Here is an 18,062-nt window from a genome sequence, read left to right on the forward strand (position 1 = left end):
TCTTCTACGTATATGAACGTTTTGTTCATTGAATTCGATTTATCTATTAGATAAGGAAAAACAAAAGGCTCGTATATATGTTCGTTATCATCTTCACAAGTATATTTACTCCCAAAAGGATTGTTGTGTTATCCTTTGGCCATAAATCTAATTTAGAACTGTAGTCATGTTTTGTATTCCACTTGTTTGATTTCACGATTCTGATAACTAGATTTTTTTAAAAAAATTTCTAATAATATATTAAAAACATAATCTGCAATAGTGAAATATCAATTGTAATTAACAGGAACACCTTTACAACTCCTGACAACTTGTGACTCTAGTACAGTAAACATTGGTGACTATTGCTTACTGAACAAAAAAAATTGCCACAAATAATTACAATTAACATAAAAAAGAAAAGAGATTGGTCTCTTGAATTCTCTCATTCAAGTCTTGATCAGCTTCGAGGACTCTTTGATCTTCTCTCTAACACAAAACATGGGAATCGGTACGTGTCTTGGGGAAGGAGCAGCACCCATCGTGACCGAACCACCAAAAAACTCTACTTCTTGACGAGTCGGTGGTGGTGCTTCTTGATGAGTCGGTGGTGGTGCTTCTTGATGAGTTCGTGGTGCTTCTTGACGAGTCGGTGGTGACGCTTCTTGATGAGTCGGTGGTGGTGCTTCTTGATGAGTCGTCGGTGGTGCTTCTTGATGAGTCGTCGGTGGTGCTTCTTGATGAGTCGTCGGTGGTGCTTCTTGATGAGTCGGTGGTGGTGCTTTAGCTTGATGAACAGGCTTCTCATCATGAACAGGATTAGGGTTAGATTGTGGCTTTTCAGTAGTAGTAGTAGAAGGTTTGAAGTAAGGTTTTTGTGAACGTTTCTTCAAGCCCAAGAGAGGAACAACTCTTTGAGGAACATGTAAGAAGGAGTTACGACAAAAGTGGTGGTAACCAATTCCTTGTGGTGTAAGAAACGGAACAGCAAAGTAGTCTCGGACGAGGTAACTGTGTATCAACGTAACCGACATGTTCGAATGAGACTTGACGGTCGTGTACTAAGAACAGCAGAGTACTCTTCTTTCGTCTTTAACTTTTAAAACAAAGGAGAGCTTTGATCGATTGAATTGTGAGAAATAATGAGAGGGTTAAAAGGTGTATTTATATCATAATCATCGTTACGTTGAGTTCTTCCAAACTTTACTAGGACTTGGAAGTAAGCAAAAAGGAAATATTTGTGATATGTTTCCTTTTTTTTAACACAAACTACCAAAAAGATTTCTGGATTTAATTAGATTGAGATTATCTTTAACATGATCCGATTTAGATCGTGATTTCACTATATTAAAGGGTTTTAAAATAAACGTTTTTGCCGACAAACACAAATCAACAATGGTATTTTTATGAAAATAATGTTATTACTTATATGTATTCTCTATGGTTTTACCTATTTCTTTTTTCAATTACGATTAACCTATAACGTTTACTCCAAAAAAAAAAAATATAACGATTAGCCTAACAAAATATTAAATAATATATTAATGATAAACTAAAATATTGAGAAATTTTATGTTTCATAGACTTTGATTTGATAACTTGCTTCATATATGGAGCTCACCATCACTATATATGTGCAATAACACATGATAAAAATTTATTTTATCCTCTATCTATATGAAAGATTTGTTCGTTGTAATCGATCGATTTATCAATTAGATAAGGAGAAACAAAAGGCTCATATATATTTATCTGTTATCAATTATCATCTTCAAAAATATATTTTACTCCAAAATAATTTATTTCAAATACTCTCTTACATTTCAAAATATCGAAACGTATAGTTTTATCAACTACTTAAGAAATCAAAAGAGGAAACAAATACTTTAATTAATACAAACTCGAAAAATACATAACGAAATCAATACATTTTGTTTAGCATAACCATTTAATTTTCATCTCTTTTAGTATTCTTATTCCGTTTCACCACCAAGCAAGCCTCCTAAGATCGATGATCCACCACCATCACTCGCTCCACCATTACCATCACCAATGAGCATGTTCATAGCAATGCCTTGACATAAACCTTGCACCATTGTATTCATCAACATTGGTCCATTAATAGGCCCTCCATTGGGACCATAAGGTCCTCCATTTGCCCTATTAGGTCTTCCGTTGGCCCTATATTGGACCGGTCGACCCATAGCTCTAGGCTGAATCCTATTTCCACCTTGGTTCACGTTTCCATATCTGTTCATATTTGAAGTACCACCTCGACCATACGTGCCAATATTCCCCGGCCTACCATTTTGACCGTATTGGTTTTGGTTATTCACTCCTGGTCCACCAACCATAGGTAAATACTGGTTATTGGGATCTTCATTTAAACCATTATATTGTGAATCATCCTTAGTCCCATAAGATTCACCCTCATCATACATAGAACCACTTCCTCCTGTGATGTCACTATAGTTTTCGAAATCGTTTTCGCCATAAGTATCATCATAATCTTGATCACAACCATCATCAGCGAAGTCACCTCCAACTTCAAAGTCACAATCACCATCACCATCAGCATAGTCATGATCACCATAACTCTCATTGTAGCCAACATTATCTTCACCAACATAAACATCAGTGCCATCGCCTTCGTTGTAGTTATCATTGTTGCCACTACCATCAATTGCATTGGAAGGTCCAACACTAGGCCCATTAAATCCCTGAGGTGCACCAAATGCAGATGGGTCACGAGGTCTATTAACTCTTACACTCACAGCGCCACCACGACCTCTTATCGCATTGTAACGAACATTTTGCACACTTCCAGCTTGAGGTGCTCTAGGGCTTTGTATTGGACTCTTAGAACCTTGAAGGCCACCACGTGGCCCATTAAGAACCATATTCTTAGACCGAGCGGCCGGACCATTCAGGTTTGTGTTTTTCTTCTTCCCCCCACCCGGGCCTTGGTTCATACGAAGTGGCCTTGGTCTTGGTCTTGGTCCTTGTGAATTATCCAGAGATAGTGGATAAAGATCAGCATCAGACATATCATTACATTGGCTACGAGCATCACTGCTGCCTCCAAAATCACTCTCACTACGAGCAACACTTACATCATCACCATAAGCCACAACTTCAAGCCCGTTACCATCAATATCTTCTCCTTCGTCATTAGCCTCTTCAACATACTCATCACCTTCATATTCAACCTCGACATTAACATCAACCTCCACGTTAAATTCTTCGTCCCCTACTACACTACCATCGTAGCCACTCCCATCCGTTGACCCTTGACCAAAACTCTGTTCTACCTGACCAATAAGTTCATTCTGTCCGAATGGTCCAACTTGAGCATTATAAACCAAGTTGTTGTTCTGTCTTCTTGGTCCATTGGGAGAAACATGTTGAGCTAAAGGCCTATTGGGCCTTGTCATGGGCATGGGTCTGGGCCTGTTACTGCCTTGGTTAGGCACAGGAAGCGAGTTTTGATGGTGAGGGTGTCCAGCATGATGAGCATGAGGATTAGGTGAAGAAGCACTATGTTGAAGGAGGTGAGAATTAGTAGCAGCGATGCAAGCAACATGAGCGTCGAATTCGCAAGGGATGCATCGATAGAGCCACTGGTTCTTCCCGATCTTAAGACATATATCACAAGAGAAACCTTTATTGGCTCCATAGGGAGAGTGAAACGTGAGCTTAAGGCTATGTTGCGGATGAGACTGGTGAATGATCGAGAGCGGCTTGTAAGCACAAAGAGCATGGATGTCGAAGTCGCATAGAGAGCATTGGTAGCTAAAACCCGTCCCATGGACACCACAACCATCACAGTTGAAGTATCCACCATCGTAGACAGGAGCCACAAGAAGAGTAAGCGTATGAGAAGGGTGAGAGGGATGTGTTATTACCTGCTTCATCTTGCTGCAAGACTCATGTAGAAAGAAGTTACATGGCCTACATGAGTAAACCCTGCCGTTGCCTCCGGCGAGTTTGCAAGCTGAGCACGGTGGTGATGACGTCGCCGGGGCTAATTGAAGTCTGTGTGGGTGGCTGAAGTGGTTTATGAAGTTATTGTTTTGAGACGTTGGCTTCCCCATTTTCTAATTTGTGTGTGTGTTTTTTGCTTTCTTGGTCTTGAAAATGAGATTGTTACTTGTGAGAAACACAACTTTAGAGTTAATAGAGATAACAATAGGGTTGACTTTGGTGTTAATAAAAGAAGGCTAAGTCAGTCAACGTAACGCGTTGCACGTCTCTTCATGTGTGATGGAATAATACACATTGACTTTAACTAGTTGCACTTTCTAATAATATGTGGTTTTGGTTCCTCTTATTTTTCTTTATTTTGTCTTGTATAGACATAGTATATGTGTATTTGTATAAAACAAGAGGGTAATATAGATTTGATATTCTATTTTTTTGTTGACCAAGATCGTAATGCAAAGATTTTCAAACGTGGACGTTGTCTTCCTAATACATTGAATGTATCCTGTCACACAATATCTCCTAGTCAGTATTAGCGTTTTCACATTCGTTTAAGTTTTGACATGTACACAATAACACACATGACATGTACACAATAACACACATAGGTGATAAGACTAGGATAAGTTTGATTTGCATTTTGTGTTTTCTGGCTAATACTGACTAGAGCATAAAGAAATTATCTTAGAAGACAACTCTTTTTTTGTCCCTTTACCAAATTGTCTTGATTTATAGGTTGACGCTCAAATAAATTGAGCTCTCGATCGCTTCTAAGCATCGACCAGCAAGTCAAGATAACCATTTCGTTTATATTTGTATTTGACTACTATAACTCTATAAGAATATCAAATCCACTATTAATTTTAATTATGATTAAGATTATATAAATATAACCTTTGAAAAATAAAACTCTTTATAATAATAGTTAAAGGAAAGAAAAAAAACATAAACATAGTAGATCATATCAAAGAGGATGAAAGAATTATATAATTTTCATTTAAAAACAACAACAACGATTTTGTGAAGGCATCCCTCTGAATAAAATGCAAGCACCAGTTTCATAAGACAAACCTAAACAATAGTTATTGCAGTCTTCTTTCAAGAATTCATCAGTACAATCTGGTCCACAAGTCGGAGGTGGTTTAGCTTCCACGCTAATTCCCATTTCAACTATCAAATCATGAAAAAGAAAATAAGAATCTAATTTGCTCACAAGAAGAATACAAATGTGTTCTATATGTCATAATCGAATATATATTTGAAATAACATGTACCTGAGAGAAGGTCACATGAAATGACCAGCATAGCAACAAAAACGCATGTAATACTCAATTTGGAGGAACCCATTTTAACAAAACCAATATTGTATATGTACATTAGTTGAGTATGAGATGATCTATTTATTTACATGAAAAGTTCATAGCCATTGATTCTTTGTCTGTACTAGTTCTCATTAATTATATTCAACATAACTTCTTTCCCTTTTTAGTTTTGATAATATTGTAAATATAGATTTGTAAGGAAAATTTTAAATATTTGACCCAAGAAAAAAAAAAAAAAAAACAAAAGGTAAAAATCTCTTTTGGGTCAAAAGCTGAAAAAAAAATTATTTCAAGAAATAAAGATTTGTAGAAGTTCCTTGGTCTAGTAGTTGACTAAAAAGTTAAGATAACGAACGTAATAACAACCAAATCTATTATCTGACTACCAGGTAAACCAATTGGGCTAAGGCCCAACTGACAGACTTCCCACACAACAATGATTTTTGTTTCCAGGGTGGATCGAACATGGGTTAGTTCCTTCCAACCTTTCTCCAATTATCCCTTACCACTGGACCACAGCTGTGCGGGATACACAGTGTGATGGCCCTTTGGGGAGAAGTCCACTCTGAAACATTTCGGTGTGTTTTTACCGGAACTGACCGGATCAGCCGATAAAGTTTATAAAAAAAAAAAAAAAAAAAAAAAAAAACCATATCTATTATAAATTTATAATGAAACCGTGCGATAATACAAGTCCACCACATTATAAAACAGCTCATCCCGGGCTGTAACTTTTGTGCATGTCGATAATATATTGTCTAAGATCTTCGAGCAGATCCTTGACTGTTCTGATGGTGATTTTACGTATGAACCAAGAAATCGGTGGCACATTAAGAAGAGAACAAGGCTGAAAGATATGTTCCATTGTCACCTTTGATCCAATCCTTCCTTTTCCATTACTACATCTTTTGTACTCTTCATCATTAATCCGCGACTTAGACTTGCATAACCGTTCTTGATCTGCGTATAGTGGCTTCACTTTCCAGCTACCTTCAAACACTTTCATGCACTTCATTTTCTCTTTTTTATAGTTTGCCTAACCAAAAAGACCAACCCACATATTACTTTGCTGAAAACATAAACACATGTTGTGTTCATGTTAGGGGGGTTTAGAGAAGCTCTACTTACAGTAAGATTTTTATGGTTTTCATCGATGATTAGATGTATTGGGATAGCTATAGTGCATCCAAGGACCTTCCATCTCAAAGTTTTCTTTACATCTGTGACCTGCCTTGGTCCATCCTTCTTCAAAACCTTTGTTGATTCATTGTCCTTTATAGAAATTAAAAGATTACACTTTCAATTTGATAATAACTAATACTAAATTTGAATTATACAACTATATGAAAATAAAAACAAACCAGACGTTGGCGAAACTCTCTGTCGAATAAATCGAAGAAATTTAGGTTTCTTGGATTAGTAAGCATCTCATAGACTCCATGAGGAGGCCATCCCAATGTGAATTCTATTTTCAAATGGCAAACACCTTTCTTTGTTTTCACCTTTCAAACATATAAAAATATAACTAAGTGTTATTAATTAGCATTAATTTATTTTTTCCTAATCATAGCAATTCCTCTAGCTAGTATTTGCTGATTTGCTATTTTACCTTCACCGTAGCAGGAGCATCATACCATGGATGCTTGTTATGATCATTTGGAACTATCCAAAGTCTTGTTTGCCTCTTCAACTCATCTAAGTCATAATATTTAGGATCGGTAACATACAGTGGCATTGATCTAACAGGTGAATGTTTCTTGTACTCGGCCTAAAATAAACAACAAATAATTCTATTTGTGTAGTTACATGATAATGGTATATTTTATATTGTTTGCTGATTTGGTATTACCTTCAACTTAGGATCAATATCAGGATCCCAATACCAAGGTTCAATAATATTACTATCTTCTTCTGAAACTGAACTAGATTTAACATTCTCATGAGGTTTCTTGGACGACTTGGCCTATACAAAACAAGAAGCCAAAAAGCAGTTTATATTTTATTCGACTTCCACGGATCCTCTGATTGATGGAAATAATGAAACTGACCTTGAGAGGCTGTTGAATGTTTTGATTAATCGAGCCACCAAATCTAGTAAATACACCCATATTAATTTATATTCGGGAGTTTTGAGTCTATAAACTATACTTACCTTATAAGAGGAAGAGTACGAAAATGACTATCTAAAAAGCTTGTATTTAACATGGTGTGAGTGATCTCAAAAATACAATGTTTGCATGTTGAGAGAATGGTTCATGCACGTTAAGTTTTACGTACGGCAGAAGTAGGCAGCTCCATTCTCGTGTGTGAGTGAGTTCTTGACGTCCATGAGTAGAGAAAACATCGAAAGTTACGTTGGTGTCAATATTAAATATAGTCGTAACTTTATTTCATACACTTTATTAATACCTTTTACTAAGAGTAAATATTAACAGTTCTATATATTAAATTTTTATTAACAACAATAATAGAGAAATATATACCCTCAAATATATACTAAAATAAGGAAAAATACTCTAAACTAACACAAAAATTAAAAATTAAATTAATTCTTAAAGATATATATATATATGAGGAAGAAGAAGAAAACGTAAAACCCTAAAGAACAATTAAAGCAGCCATCGGCACTTTCTTGCTTGAGAAATCAGATTTGCAGCAAATGTTTAATCTTCCCGGAGATTTGGTAGAAGAGATACTTTGTCGCGTTCCAGCCACATCCCTGAGCCAATTACGGTATACATGCAAACAATGGAACAACTTATGCAACAACAGAACATTCACAAGAAAACATTTGGACAAAGCCCCAAAGCAGTACTTTCTGCTTCTCATGTCGAAGCACGACAAGGTTTGTTTGATGAGCGTCAATTTTTGTGGAGTTCCATCTATAGAGATCAAAGGTGAATATGGTCTAACTAACCCTCAAGCCAACTTCGAGATTTATGCAGTCTCTCACTGCGAAGGTTTATTGTTATGCAACGACAGAAAATACAGTAGAATCGTGGTTTGGAACCCTTGTACTGGTCAAACCAACTGGATCCAACCAAGAAACAGAGGTTCTTTTGCTCTTGGATCCTACCAAGACAAGAACTATGGCGGTAATAGCTACAAAATCTTGTCTTGTCCTGGTAGCAACAAGAAAGAATTCGAAATCTATGAGATTAACACTAAGGTATGGAAGACTCTTGATGTTACTTTGGACTGCGAATTGGAACATGTTGACCATAGCAAGTCTTTGAAGGGAAAGACTTGTTGGTTTGCTTCAGATGAAAATGAGGAACAGCGTGGCATGTTTTTAGTAAGTTTTGACTATACAACAGAAGTATTCGAACGTTTGCTTCCTCCATGTCAGTGTCTTTACCATAAGGCCTTTTCTCTAAGCGTTGTTAGAGAAGAGAAACTTTCTGTGTTATTAATACATGGAGATGCATCAAGAACAGAGATATGGTTGACAAATAAGATAGATGACACCAAAGTTGTGTCGTGGAGCAAGTTTTTAACAGTGGATTTGAAAGCTCAACATTGTATTTGGGGCGTCCCAAAGTTCTTGGTCGATGAGGAGAATAAATTTATCGTGGTTTGTCAGTTTTTATTGGGAAGTGACCTCATGAAGCAGGTGGCATACATTGCTGGAGAGGACAATAAAGTAAAACAAGTGTGTTCTGGACCCGTATCGTCTTTTCTAAGTTTGTCCTATTATGTTCCAAGTTTAGGATGCTACTAGGTACGTCCCCTTTGTTTAACTCTTAGTTTCTATGGTGTCATGTCAAAGCTCTAAAGCTTGGTCGTTGTTTCAGTTAGTACCCTTTATGTTTAACTTACCTTTCCCTCGACGAGAAGACAAGACAATAGCGTTTGATCCACAATGATTGTCTTTTTTCTTATCAAACATGCATAAACATGTTGACAAGAAAAATAGAAGGCAGGGAAGTCTTTTAGTGTAAAAAGGATTCTCTACACATAAAAGTATAATTACATGAGTTGATACTGTATAAATTACATACTACCATGTGCATTCATATACGTCTGTATTCGTCTCCACAGTCACCAATCACTTGGAGAAGATCTTTACCTTTTTTGGTAACCTCTTGTATGCTATTAACATCTTCTTCATCCAATACCAATGAGAATATAGCATTTGCATCTTGTATGTGTTCCGCTAACCCGAGTCTCACCCCAATCATTGATCCAGCTACTCCTTGCTGAGATGAGATCCCCATTTTTCAGACAAATCAACAAACCAGACTAATACATGTGACGTGAGGAAGAACAAATACCTGATCTAGTACATATCTCACAGCAACTGTCGGAATAGAGACTCCATGTTTTGTGGCTACTGTCTTCATCGTTCGAAGTAAACCTTGAAATAGATTCCACCCTCCCCATGCATCAACCATCTGTATTGTAGCTTTGAAAACTCTTAAAACAGTAGAAACCATGAAGATACTGTAATGATGAACCTTAAACTAATACAATGAGAACTGCCATTGACAGGGTTAATCTGTGGATGATTTGAACTCTTACCCTTTTGTATTTTTGAAGAGAAGGAGTATTCAAGCGAGGGCCAGCAAAAGGGATTGTTAGATTGGTATCAAGAAACTTCTCTGACAGGAGACCACCCATTACTGTCCCATAACTGCACCCAAAGACCAACGATGTGTGGTTCAGTCAGTAGTAAAGAGAAAGAAGTCAAGCATAGAGTATACTTACGTTATAAGTTTGACGCCTGTAAGCTCACAAAGCTGAGCCATTCTCTGTTGAGGACGCATGTCTACAATGGAGTGTTGCACCTGGAAAGAATTTTCACAGAGATTTACAAAAAAGGGAATCTGATTAAAACCATATAATGTTCAGAAACCGCGCTGGCATTCACCTGATTGCTAACGACAGGAATTCCATTCTCTAAGATTTTCTGAAGTCTCTCTGTATCAAAATTTGTCAACGCAACCGTCTTGATCTTCCCTGCAAGCATTTCAATGCTAACATTTAAAGAAGCCCAATAGATAAACACAAAGACAATCACAGCAAAGAAGAAAGATATATAGCCTCTCTGCCTTACCTTCTTCTTTTAGGTCAGTTAGATGTTTCAATGCATCAAGATAGCCGTCATTCGCATAATCCCACCTATCCCAAACTACAGATTAGATAATAATAGGTAACAATGGCCACTACAAAAATCTATTAAAGCTGCTTAACATCAAAGGTTTATACTAGCAAGAAGCCACAGGACAAGACAACAACTAGCAATTAAGCAACGAGAGTAGAGTAACACACACCAGTGAAACTGAAGCATGTCAAGAGCAGCCACATCCATTCTCTTCCTCGATATATCAATGTTCTGACGAACATAGCTACTTGTCATCTTTATTGGAGGAGGAACCCATTTCGTCAAACTACATCATTAAAATAGCCTAATCGTTTAATCATTCTACCATATCTTATACTACATCACTACAGACTAAACTTGCTTACCCTTTAATGTTTTCCAAGTACTCTGGAGGACGCTCTCGACGAACTCTATTGATAAAAATGCCGTATAGATCTTCAGCAGGACCATCTGAACATCAAAGAAACAAACTAAGCACAACCCTATTATACTAAGCTCCACACTCAATTAGATTCTTCTGTGACCAAAACATAGCAACAAACATTGAAAGGCCACTAAAACTAAAGCTACTCTCCACACAAAGTCTATTATACTAATCTCAACACAAAACCTTTCAATTCGATTCTTCTGTGACCAAAACCTAAAGCACAATTCTATAACTAGTCTATCCTGAAGATTCAATTTCAATTTCACTACTTACAATGATCAGCCATATCAAAGGTAGAGAGACCAGCATCGGCGTATCGAAGCATCGCATCAACGGCGTCGTTTCGATCAATCTTACCCCAACCTCCGCTCGTCTGCCACATTCCGTTGAGAACTCTGCATATCTCCAGTGAATCGTTCCCGTTCTTCAATTTCACCGACCGTTCAGTCTCCGCCGTATCCACCGAGCATTTCACGGAGCTGGAACAGAATCTACGGCGAGAAACATTCCGGTGAAGCCAGTCCGACGATGCTGTAGTCGCTAGGTTCGTGGCGATAACGGAATGTACGGACACAGGCATCGTCTCTCACTCTCGTCACTCTGACTCCGCAGAGTGATGATAACAACTCTGTGGCTCTTGGGCCTCTATTGCCTTTCAGGCCCAATTTTATTTTTGACCATTATGACCCCAAACTTAAAACTCAAAAGTCCTGAAAATTTTGTTTTTCTATTCTTTTGTTCAATTTCTATATTATACCACAGATTTCTAAAATTTTGTTTATCCATATTCAGGAAATTTTTAATGGTTTGTTACTTAATGATTTAGAAGAGGTGGTAGAATTGTGCTATAAGAAAGTGTGAAAGTGGCTGATAATTTGTAACCAATAACTAAACAAGTCATAAACTATTAAAACTATAAGAAGATGATATTCATTTATACTTTTTGTGTGTGATTATAGCGTTGTTCGTTTCGATGAAGTATGTGATTACGACTGCGATTATAAAAATTGTACTAATGACTATTACAAAACTTTACGACTAAAAGCTATGATTATAATTGAAATTTAAGATCACAAAAAGTAACGATGCGATTTTTTAAACTGCTATTAATCGCATCGACTAGTCACACGATTACAAAATGAACAATATTTCGCGTTTTTTAAAGATCAGTTGCAGTTATTTACGATTATGAGACGAAGATGATTTTATATATGTATTGTAATTATATAAAATTTTAAACATTTTATAGTTATTATTAATAAGTGAAAAAATACTACTGTAAACCACGAAATATTTTAAATACTGAAAAATTGTGGTACTATCTTATTAATTTATATTGTATTTTCCTATTAAAAAACAAATCTTTCAGAAAAAAAAATAAAGATCAACTACTGTTTGAACTTTAAAATATAGCTAGAGATACGAATTCCAAATATGTCGATATATATTGGACGAAAACGAATCGACTTGTAGACATCAATTTTAAAGTTTGCAAGTGGAAATAGTAACCAAACTTTTATCTCTTTTCTGTGTTTTGTCTTTTTGTCGCAGCTTTAAAAAGTTTTATTTGTTTTCGTCTGAGTCTATCGAAGCTAAAACTGACTGATAAAAACATCGTCAACTTGAAACTGCCAGCTCAGTGCATGAGAGACGCTTGTCGACATGCACGATAAAAACCAACGACCCAGTTGCTGTTTATATGCTTTGAACACTTCACCACTTGCGTTACGAACTTCACACGGTCCTTATTATACCTCACGTGTTTCATTCTACGCATCACGTGTTTTATTGTACTTGCCTTTAACTTTTTTCATTTTTCTTTTTGAAACGTATAACCATATTTACATCTTCGTTAGCCTCTTTTTCTTTTTTTGAAAATATTGGCCATTCAATAGTTTGGTGTAATTTTGGCATTTTCTTCAAATTTGAACAGTATGTATTTTAAACAACTAAGAGGTTTTGAACCGAATCTATACATTTTCTCGGATTTTAGACAAAAGCATGCTATATTAGAATACAATGTTGTTCTTGATTTCTATCTTTGGTGGCATGAACCGAGTAGTTTTAAATAGGCCTAGGCGTTTGGTTATTCGGTTTTATTCCTATCGGTTTTTTCTGGCTCTTTGGTTCCAACCCTTAAGGATATATATATAAGAGGATTGAAGAGTTCCAATTTGGTTCGGTTTGGTTATGTGTCCATTCGGTTTGGTTCTTGAGATCTTGTTCTTATGGTTTTCGTTGGCGACCACACTTTTTGATGCCATAACGTTTTTTTTTTTTTACGAAAAATACGCTATCTATTTTTTTATTTGTACACATCATATATCATTTAAACATGTGATATTAGAGTTTAACCCCACAAAATAATTTCGTCACCCGTGTAGAAGGCTTTAACGGTAAGGTAGGAATCTACTAACGAGTATGTAAACGAATACTTTTTAAGACAAAAGGTAAATAAACGACGTATTTTTATTCTAATCATAAAAGACGAGTTATTAAATATCCAGATATAAAATAGATGGCGTATTGTTTGGATTTTTTCTTTTTTATAGATTACTGATGTATATACAGTAAAACCTCTATAAATTAATAATGTTGACACCACAATATTTTATTAATGTATAGTGATATTAATTTATCTATATTATTTTATAGTGTAAATTAATAATTAATTATTAATTTATAGTAGTATGTTTAACTCTTAAAGTTTTTTTTTGAAAATATGAATTGGGACAATTTCACAAAAATATGATTCATTTTAAAATTATATAAATATTTGTAGTTTAGAATTGAATTCTAAATTTAGAAAAATAATTTAACAATGAATTAAAAATATAAAAAGTAAATACAGTTATGTACAAAAATCAAATATATGATTAAAACCTCAATTGATATCTTTTAGCATCCATAAAACAAAACAAAAAAAATTAATATGATGCATATTTATAAATAGAAAACATAAAGAAAATTTTGGTTATTTTGTGAGGTTACATAGTATATTATAAGATGAGAATTTTGTTTAAGAATATAACATAAATATTATTTATAGAGATGAGGTCTAAGAGAAAATTCATTTTACAAAAAAAGGTAAAAGCATATTTCAACATATCTACTTATATATAAGATATATATGTATAGTGATTATTAATTTATGATATTATTAGGACTATATTTTACATAGAAATGTCAAAAAATTATTATCTTATTATCTTATCGAATTTAGTTAATTTTTACACTGGCCAAATTTGGGACTATCAATTTTATTAGTTTATAAGATTTATTAATTTATAGAGTATTAATTTATAGAAATTTTACTCTATATAAAAATAAAAGCTGCATTAATCTCCAATCTATTTTTTTTATAAAACTGTTTACACGTAGATTTAGTTTCTTTTATAAAAAAATAAAGTTTTTATTTTTTGCATGCCCCATAAAATCTAAATGTATTAAAATGACTACGAATATTTGTTAGATTAGGTAAGTGAAAATTTGGACTTTTCCCCCGAAAATAATAAAAACATAACAATGCCACTATTTTCCAAAACAATATGCCTTTTTGTAAAGTAGCACCATATTTTACTCCACATAACCATGTTATTTATAATCACACCAATTTTTAATAAATAAAAACAGCATCTCAAATTAGTAAACTATACAGTAATTTACTTAATCAACTCTCACAATTATAATGTACCTATATTACCCAACAAAATAATACAATACAACATCTATTAGACTATAACCATGATTGACAAAGTCTCATGTCATACGTACGAAAAACCAAATAAACAACATTTTTTTGTCGACATAATAAATAAGGTTGTGTAAACCTGTTGGCTGAAAAAAATAAACGAATCTTAAAACATCAAAAAATATCGTAATCAACTAATCACTGATTATTTCAATTTCATTTAATTTTTGAATTTTCTACGAATCTAGAAATGTTTCTTTTTGAAAAAATAATAATAAAACGCACATTTAGAGAACAGAACACATGTCTGTCCACAATAAATGATTTTAAAAAGAAAGAAAAAAAAGAATCTTCTATTTAATTGACTCTACGTTTTCTCGTATTATTACACAAACTCATCTCTTTCATCTCATCTTCTCTCTTCTCTCTTCTCTCTCTTCAACAATGTTACTAATCATATCTTTCATCATCGTCTTCATCGTTACATTCTCACTCTTTCACATACTCTTCTTACAAAAGCTACGTTACTGCAACTGCGAGATCTGCAATGCTTACCTAACCTCAAGCTGGAGAAAAGACTTCGTCAACCTCAGCGATTGGTACACTCATCTTCTCCGGCGATCTCCGACGTCTACGATCAAAGTCCACGTTCTTAACAGCGTTATCACGGCGAATCCTTCGAACGTTGAGCATATACTCAAAACCCATTTCCACAATTACCCTAAAGGGAAACAGTTCTCCGTCATACTCGGTGATCTCTTAGGCCGTGGAATCTTTAACTCCGATGGCGACACGTGGCGGTTCCAGAGGAAACTCGCGAGTTTGGAACTCGGGAGTGTTTCCGTTAGAGTGTTCGCTCATGAGATTGTTAGGAACGAGATCGAGACACGTCTTCTTCCGATTCTGACTTCGTTTTCCGACAGCCCCGGTTCTGTTCTTGATCTGCAAGACGTGTTTAGAAGATTCTCGTTTGATACGATTAGTAAACTGTCGTTTGGGTTTGACCCGGATTGTCTCCGGTTACCTCTACCGACATCGGAATTCGCCGTGGCTTTTGATACGGCGTCGACGTTATCGGCGAAACGAGCTTTAGCTTCGTTTCCTCTGTTATGGAAACTCAAAAGGTTTTTTAGAATCGGTTCCGAGAAAAAGCTTAAAGAATCGATCGATGTGATAAACCGGTTAGCTGGTGATTTGATCAAGCAAAGGAGATTAACCGGTTTAGTTGGTAACAACGATTTGATATCGAGATTCATGGCGGTTGTGGCGGAGGATGATGATGAGTATCTTCGAGACATCGTCGTGAGCTTTCTATTGGCTGGGAGAGATACGGTGGCTGCCGGTTTAACCGGTTTTTTCTGGTTATTGACACGTCATCCGAAAGTGGAGAACCGGATCCAGGAAGAATTAGACCGGGTCATGGGTACCGGTTTTGACTCAGTCACTGCCTCTTGTAATGAAATGAGAGATATGAACTATTTGCATGCGACGCTGTACGAGAGCATGAGATTGTTTCCGCCGGTTCAATTCGACTCCAAATTCGCTTTGAACGATGACGTTTTGGCTGATGGTACGTTTGTGAAAAGAGGGACTAGAGTGACGTACCATGCTTACGCAATGGGTCGGATGGGCCGGATCTGGGGCCCGGATTGCGAAGAGTTTAAACCGGAGAGGTGGTTGGATAACGACAGTAAATTCCGTCCCGAAAACCCGGTTAAGTACCCGGTTTTCCAGGCCGGAGCTAGAGTTTGTGTGGGGAAAGAAATGGCCATCATGGAGATGAAATCCATAGCGGTAGCCATCATTAGGCGGTTCGAAACACGGGTCGCTTGTCCCGAGTCTACCGATATGCTCCGGTTTGCGCCTGGTCTAACCGCAACGGTTAGCGGTGGATTGCCGGTTTTGATCCAAGAAAGGACTTAGGTTCATCCTTCATAGAGATCATTAAGTCAAGATATATAAATAATACTTTATGAAAACATAGATATAGTCTGTTTATTAACTGACAAATTATTGTTAACATGTAAAACAAATTGTTGGCAACATCTATGTGTAATTGTGTATCATTATCTCTTATTTAATTTATCAAAAAAAAAAAAGCCAAGTGGGTCTTAATTTCTTGGAATCTTAGGCTTTGAATGGAGATAGTAAATATAGCCGAACAGATCAAGCAGTTCAAATATATCCAGCAGTTCAAATATATCCAGCAGAATAAAAGCAGATTAAGCAGATATGTCATACTAAATGTAGATCAAGTTTTATTAATTTTTTATTAAAAAAACAGTTCATTTAAAAACACTCCAAATCTCCAGCTTTTTTACTGTTCATAGTGCAGTACAAATATCATTTTTATTTTTGATATCTGCTTTTAATTTGTCATTACATTCAATGCCTTAATTGTATAATGATTATTACCTAAGTGGTTCAGATTTATGTACATTTGAATAGTTAATATTTTGAGATGATGGTGGTTTATGCTAAGGTTTACACGAATGTATAAGTGATTAAAGAATAACTAGATTTTTATTGGATGCTTAGGTCATAACCAATTCATTGTTCAATAGAAGTTTTTACTGTTACCATTTGGACAAATGTATATTGTGTAATCTTCTTTTTCTTTTCTTTTGTCGGCATATTGTGTAATGTTTCTGACGAAAAATATATTTATGACTATTACTACAAAATGTAGAGATTGTAAAATGAATGTTTGATTTGATATTTTCGGGTAAACGCTTTCTCACGTCCCACTTACGTATAAACAGTATATGTAAAATAGTTATTAAAATATATAATCGAAAAAACACTTTTAGATTTTTAACTTATTTGATTGTTTTATTAACTTACATAAACTTTTTTTGTTTGTTAAAAAAATATATATTACTTTATCGATGTAATATAACTTATGCTACAATTTTGTTTTCCGATTTTTCTTTCTTTTTCACAGTAACAATTATTAACATCAAAAACAATGTTAAAAAAACATTTATTCGTTTCTAATTACATAATCTACTATATTATTACATATATTAAACAAAATACATTAAAAATTATTATAAATTCTTTTATATAAAAAAACAGCCAAATTAAAGTACAATTTCCTTCTTTTCATATGTCATGAACAAAGATGGGTAAAAAACTATTCAGACTCTTTATAAACTAAAGATCGGATTTGAGATCGAATTGGATATAGTTTCTTCCTAAAGACCATATAATTAAATAATAATTTTCTATTAGTAGATATTTGTTGGATTAAATAATGTCAACTAATCACTTAATGTGTACTTTATACTAAACATTACTATTTCGTTCACCTTAATTTAGTTATAAAATTTTATATTAATCTGACCTTACAATAACTGCTTTCATCCTATATTATATATTGGGATAAGCTTTAGTTTGTCGGCTTAGCTTTTACAAACGACAAGAATATATATAAGAGGAATTACTCAAAGCACATCATAAGATACAACATATCTTTCATTTTATATTGTATACAATTTTGGACATATTTTCCTATTCAACTTTTTCTAATTGAGAAGGGGAAGCTGACTCATTTTT

The 18,062-nt window shown here is 34.9% G+C and overlaps 7 protein-coding genes across 7 annotated transcripts; 2 read left to right on the top strand and 5 right to left on the bottom strand.

The window, feature by feature from the left end:
• Positions 1 to 428: 428 nt before the first annotated feature.
• LOC17888027 (cornifin-B) lies at positions 429 to 1,013 on the bottom strand. The gene has a single exon (XM_023784593.1). It carries the CDS (start codon positions 1,011 to 1,013, stop codon positions 429 to 431), a length of 585 nt encoding a protein of 194 aa, XP_023640361.1.
• Positions 1,014 to 1,849: 836 nt separating this feature from the next.
• On the bottom strand, positions 1,850 to 4,101 carry LOC17889357. The gene has a single exon (XM_006296066.2). It carries the CDS (start codon positions 4,071 to 4,073, stop codon positions 1,953 to 1,955), a length of 2,121 nt encoding a protein of 706 aa, XP_006296128.1. The 5' UTR covers positions 4,074 to 4,101; the 3' UTR covers positions 1,850 to 1,952.
• Positions 4,102 to 4,919: 818 nt separating this feature from the next.
• Positions 4,920 to 5,307, bottom strand: LOC17888297 (putative defensin-like protein 67). The gene is made up of 2 exons (XM_006295471.2): positions 5,235 to 5,307; positions 4,920 to 5,130 (listed from the first exon to the last, which is right to left on the bottom strand). Exons 1-2 carry the CDS (start codon positions 5,305 to 5,307, stop codon positions 4,958 to 4,960), a joined length of 246 nt encoding a protein of 81 aa, XP_006295533.1. The 3' UTR covers positions 4,920 to 4,957.
• A 690-nt stretch (positions 5,308 to 5,997) lies between these two features.
• Positions 5,998 to 7,416, bottom strand: LOC17889361. The gene is made up of 6 exons (XM_006296204.2): positions 7,331 to 7,416; positions 7,132 to 7,245; positions 6,892 to 7,050; positions 6,644 to 6,784; positions 6,411 to 6,554; positions 5,998 to 6,318 (listed from the first exon to the last, which is right to left on the bottom strand). The coding sequence occupies exons 1-6, from the start codon at positions 7,388 to 7,390 to the stop codon at positions 5,998 to 6,000; spliced, it is 939 nt and encodes a 312-aa protein (XP_006296266.1). The 5' UTR covers positions 7,391 to 7,416.
• A 454-nt stretch (positions 7,417 to 7,870) lies between these two features.
• LOC17889735 (probable F-box protein At5g47300) lies at positions 7,871 to 9,003 on the top strand. Its single transcript, XM_006296308.2, has one exon. The coding sequence runs from the start codon at positions 7,942 to 7,944 to the stop codon at positions 9,001 to 9,003; it is 1,062 nt and encodes a 353-aa protein (XP_006296370.1). The 5' UTR covers positions 7,871 to 7,941.
• A 190-nt stretch (positions 9,004 to 9,193) lies between these two features.
• LOC17889450 (flagellar radial spoke protein 5) lies at positions 9,194 to 11,415 on the bottom strand. The gene is made up of 9 exons (XM_023784121.1): positions 11,087 to 11,415; positions 10,752 to 10,836; positions 10,556 to 10,672; positions 10,339 to 10,403; positions 10,153 to 10,241; positions 9,990 to 10,069; positions 9,804 to 9,915; positions 9,557 to 9,676; positions 9,194 to 9,481 (listed from the first exon to the last, which is right to left on the bottom strand). The coding sequence occupies exons 1-9, from the start codon at positions 11,391 to 11,393 to the stop codon at positions 9,296 to 9,298; spliced, it is 1,161 nt and encodes a 386-aa protein (XP_023639889.1). The 5' UTR covers positions 11,394 to 11,415; the 3' UTR covers positions 9,194 to 9,295.
• A 3,482-nt stretch (positions 11,416 to 14,897) lies between these two features.
• LOC17888116 (cytochrome P450 94C1) lies at positions 14,898 to 16,626 on the top strand. Its single transcript, XM_006294032.2, has one exon. The coding sequence runs from the start codon at positions 14,949 to 14,951 to the stop codon at positions 16,425 to 16,427; it is 1,479 nt and encodes a 492-aa protein (XP_006294094.1). The 5' UTR covers positions 14,898 to 14,948; the 3' UTR covers positions 16,428 to 16,626.
• The last annotated feature ends 1,436 nt before the right edge of the window (positions 16,627 to 18,062 follow it).

The sequence above is a fragment of the Capsella rubella genome, unplaced genomic scaffold (genome assembly GCF_000375325.1).
Source record: "Capsella rubella cultivar Monte Gargano unplaced genomic scaffold, Caprub1_0 scaffold_4, whole genome shotgun sequence".
NCBI lineage: Eukaryota > Viridiplantae > Streptophyta > Magnoliopsida > Brassicales > Brassicaceae > Capsella > Capsella rubella.

Bases quoted from the DNA above. Each gene is read 5' to 3' on its own strand.
- LOC17888027 (XM_023784593.1), bottom strand. From the start codon at position 1,013: ATGTCGGTTACGTTGATACACAGTTACCTCGTCCGAGACTACTTTGCT.
- LOC17889357 (XM_006296066.2), bottom strand. From the start codon at position 4,073: ATGGGGAAGCCAACGTCTCAAAACAATAACTTCATAAACCACTTCAGC.
- LOC17888297 (XM_006295471.2), bottom strand. From the start codon at position 5,307: ATGGGTTCCTCCAAATTGAGTATTACATGCGTTTTTGTTGCTATGCTG. The intron at 5,131-5,234 runs GTACATGTTATT...ATGATTTGATAG, and splicing joins TTCATGTGACCTTCTCTCAG to TTGAAATGGGAATTAGCGTG.
- LOC17889361 (XM_006296204.2), bottom strand. From the start codon at position 7,390: ATGGGTGTATTTACTAGATTTGGTGGCTCGATTAATCAAAACATTCAA. The intron at 7,246-7,330 runs GTCAGTTTCATT...TGTTTTGTATAG, and splicing joins ACATTCAACAGCCTCTCAAG to GCCAAGTCGTCCAAGAAACC. The intron at 6,555-6,643 runs GTTTGTTTTTAT...ATTTCTATAAAG, and splicing joins GAGAGTTTCGCCAACGTCTG to GACAATGAATCAACAAAGGT.
- LOC17889735 (XM_006296308.2), top strand. From the start codon at position 7,942: ATGTTTAATCTTCCCGGAGATTTGGTAGAAGAGATACTTTGTCGCGTT.
- LOC17889450 (XM_023784121.1), bottom strand. From the start codon at position 11,393: ATGCCTGTGTCCGTACATTCCGTTATCGCCACGAACCTAGCGACTACA. The intron at 10,673-10,751 runs GTAAGCAAGTTT...TTAATGATGTAG, and splicing joins TACTTGGAAAACATTAAAGG to TTTGACGAAATGGGTTCCTC. The intron at 10,242-10,338 runs GTAAGGCAGAGA...AAATGCTTGCAG, and splicing joins AACTGACCTAAAAGAAGAAG to GGAAGATCAAGACGGTTGCG.
- LOC17888116 (XM_006294032.2), top strand. From the start codon at position 14,949: ATGTTACTAATCATATCTTTCATCATCGTCTTCATCGTTACATTCTCA.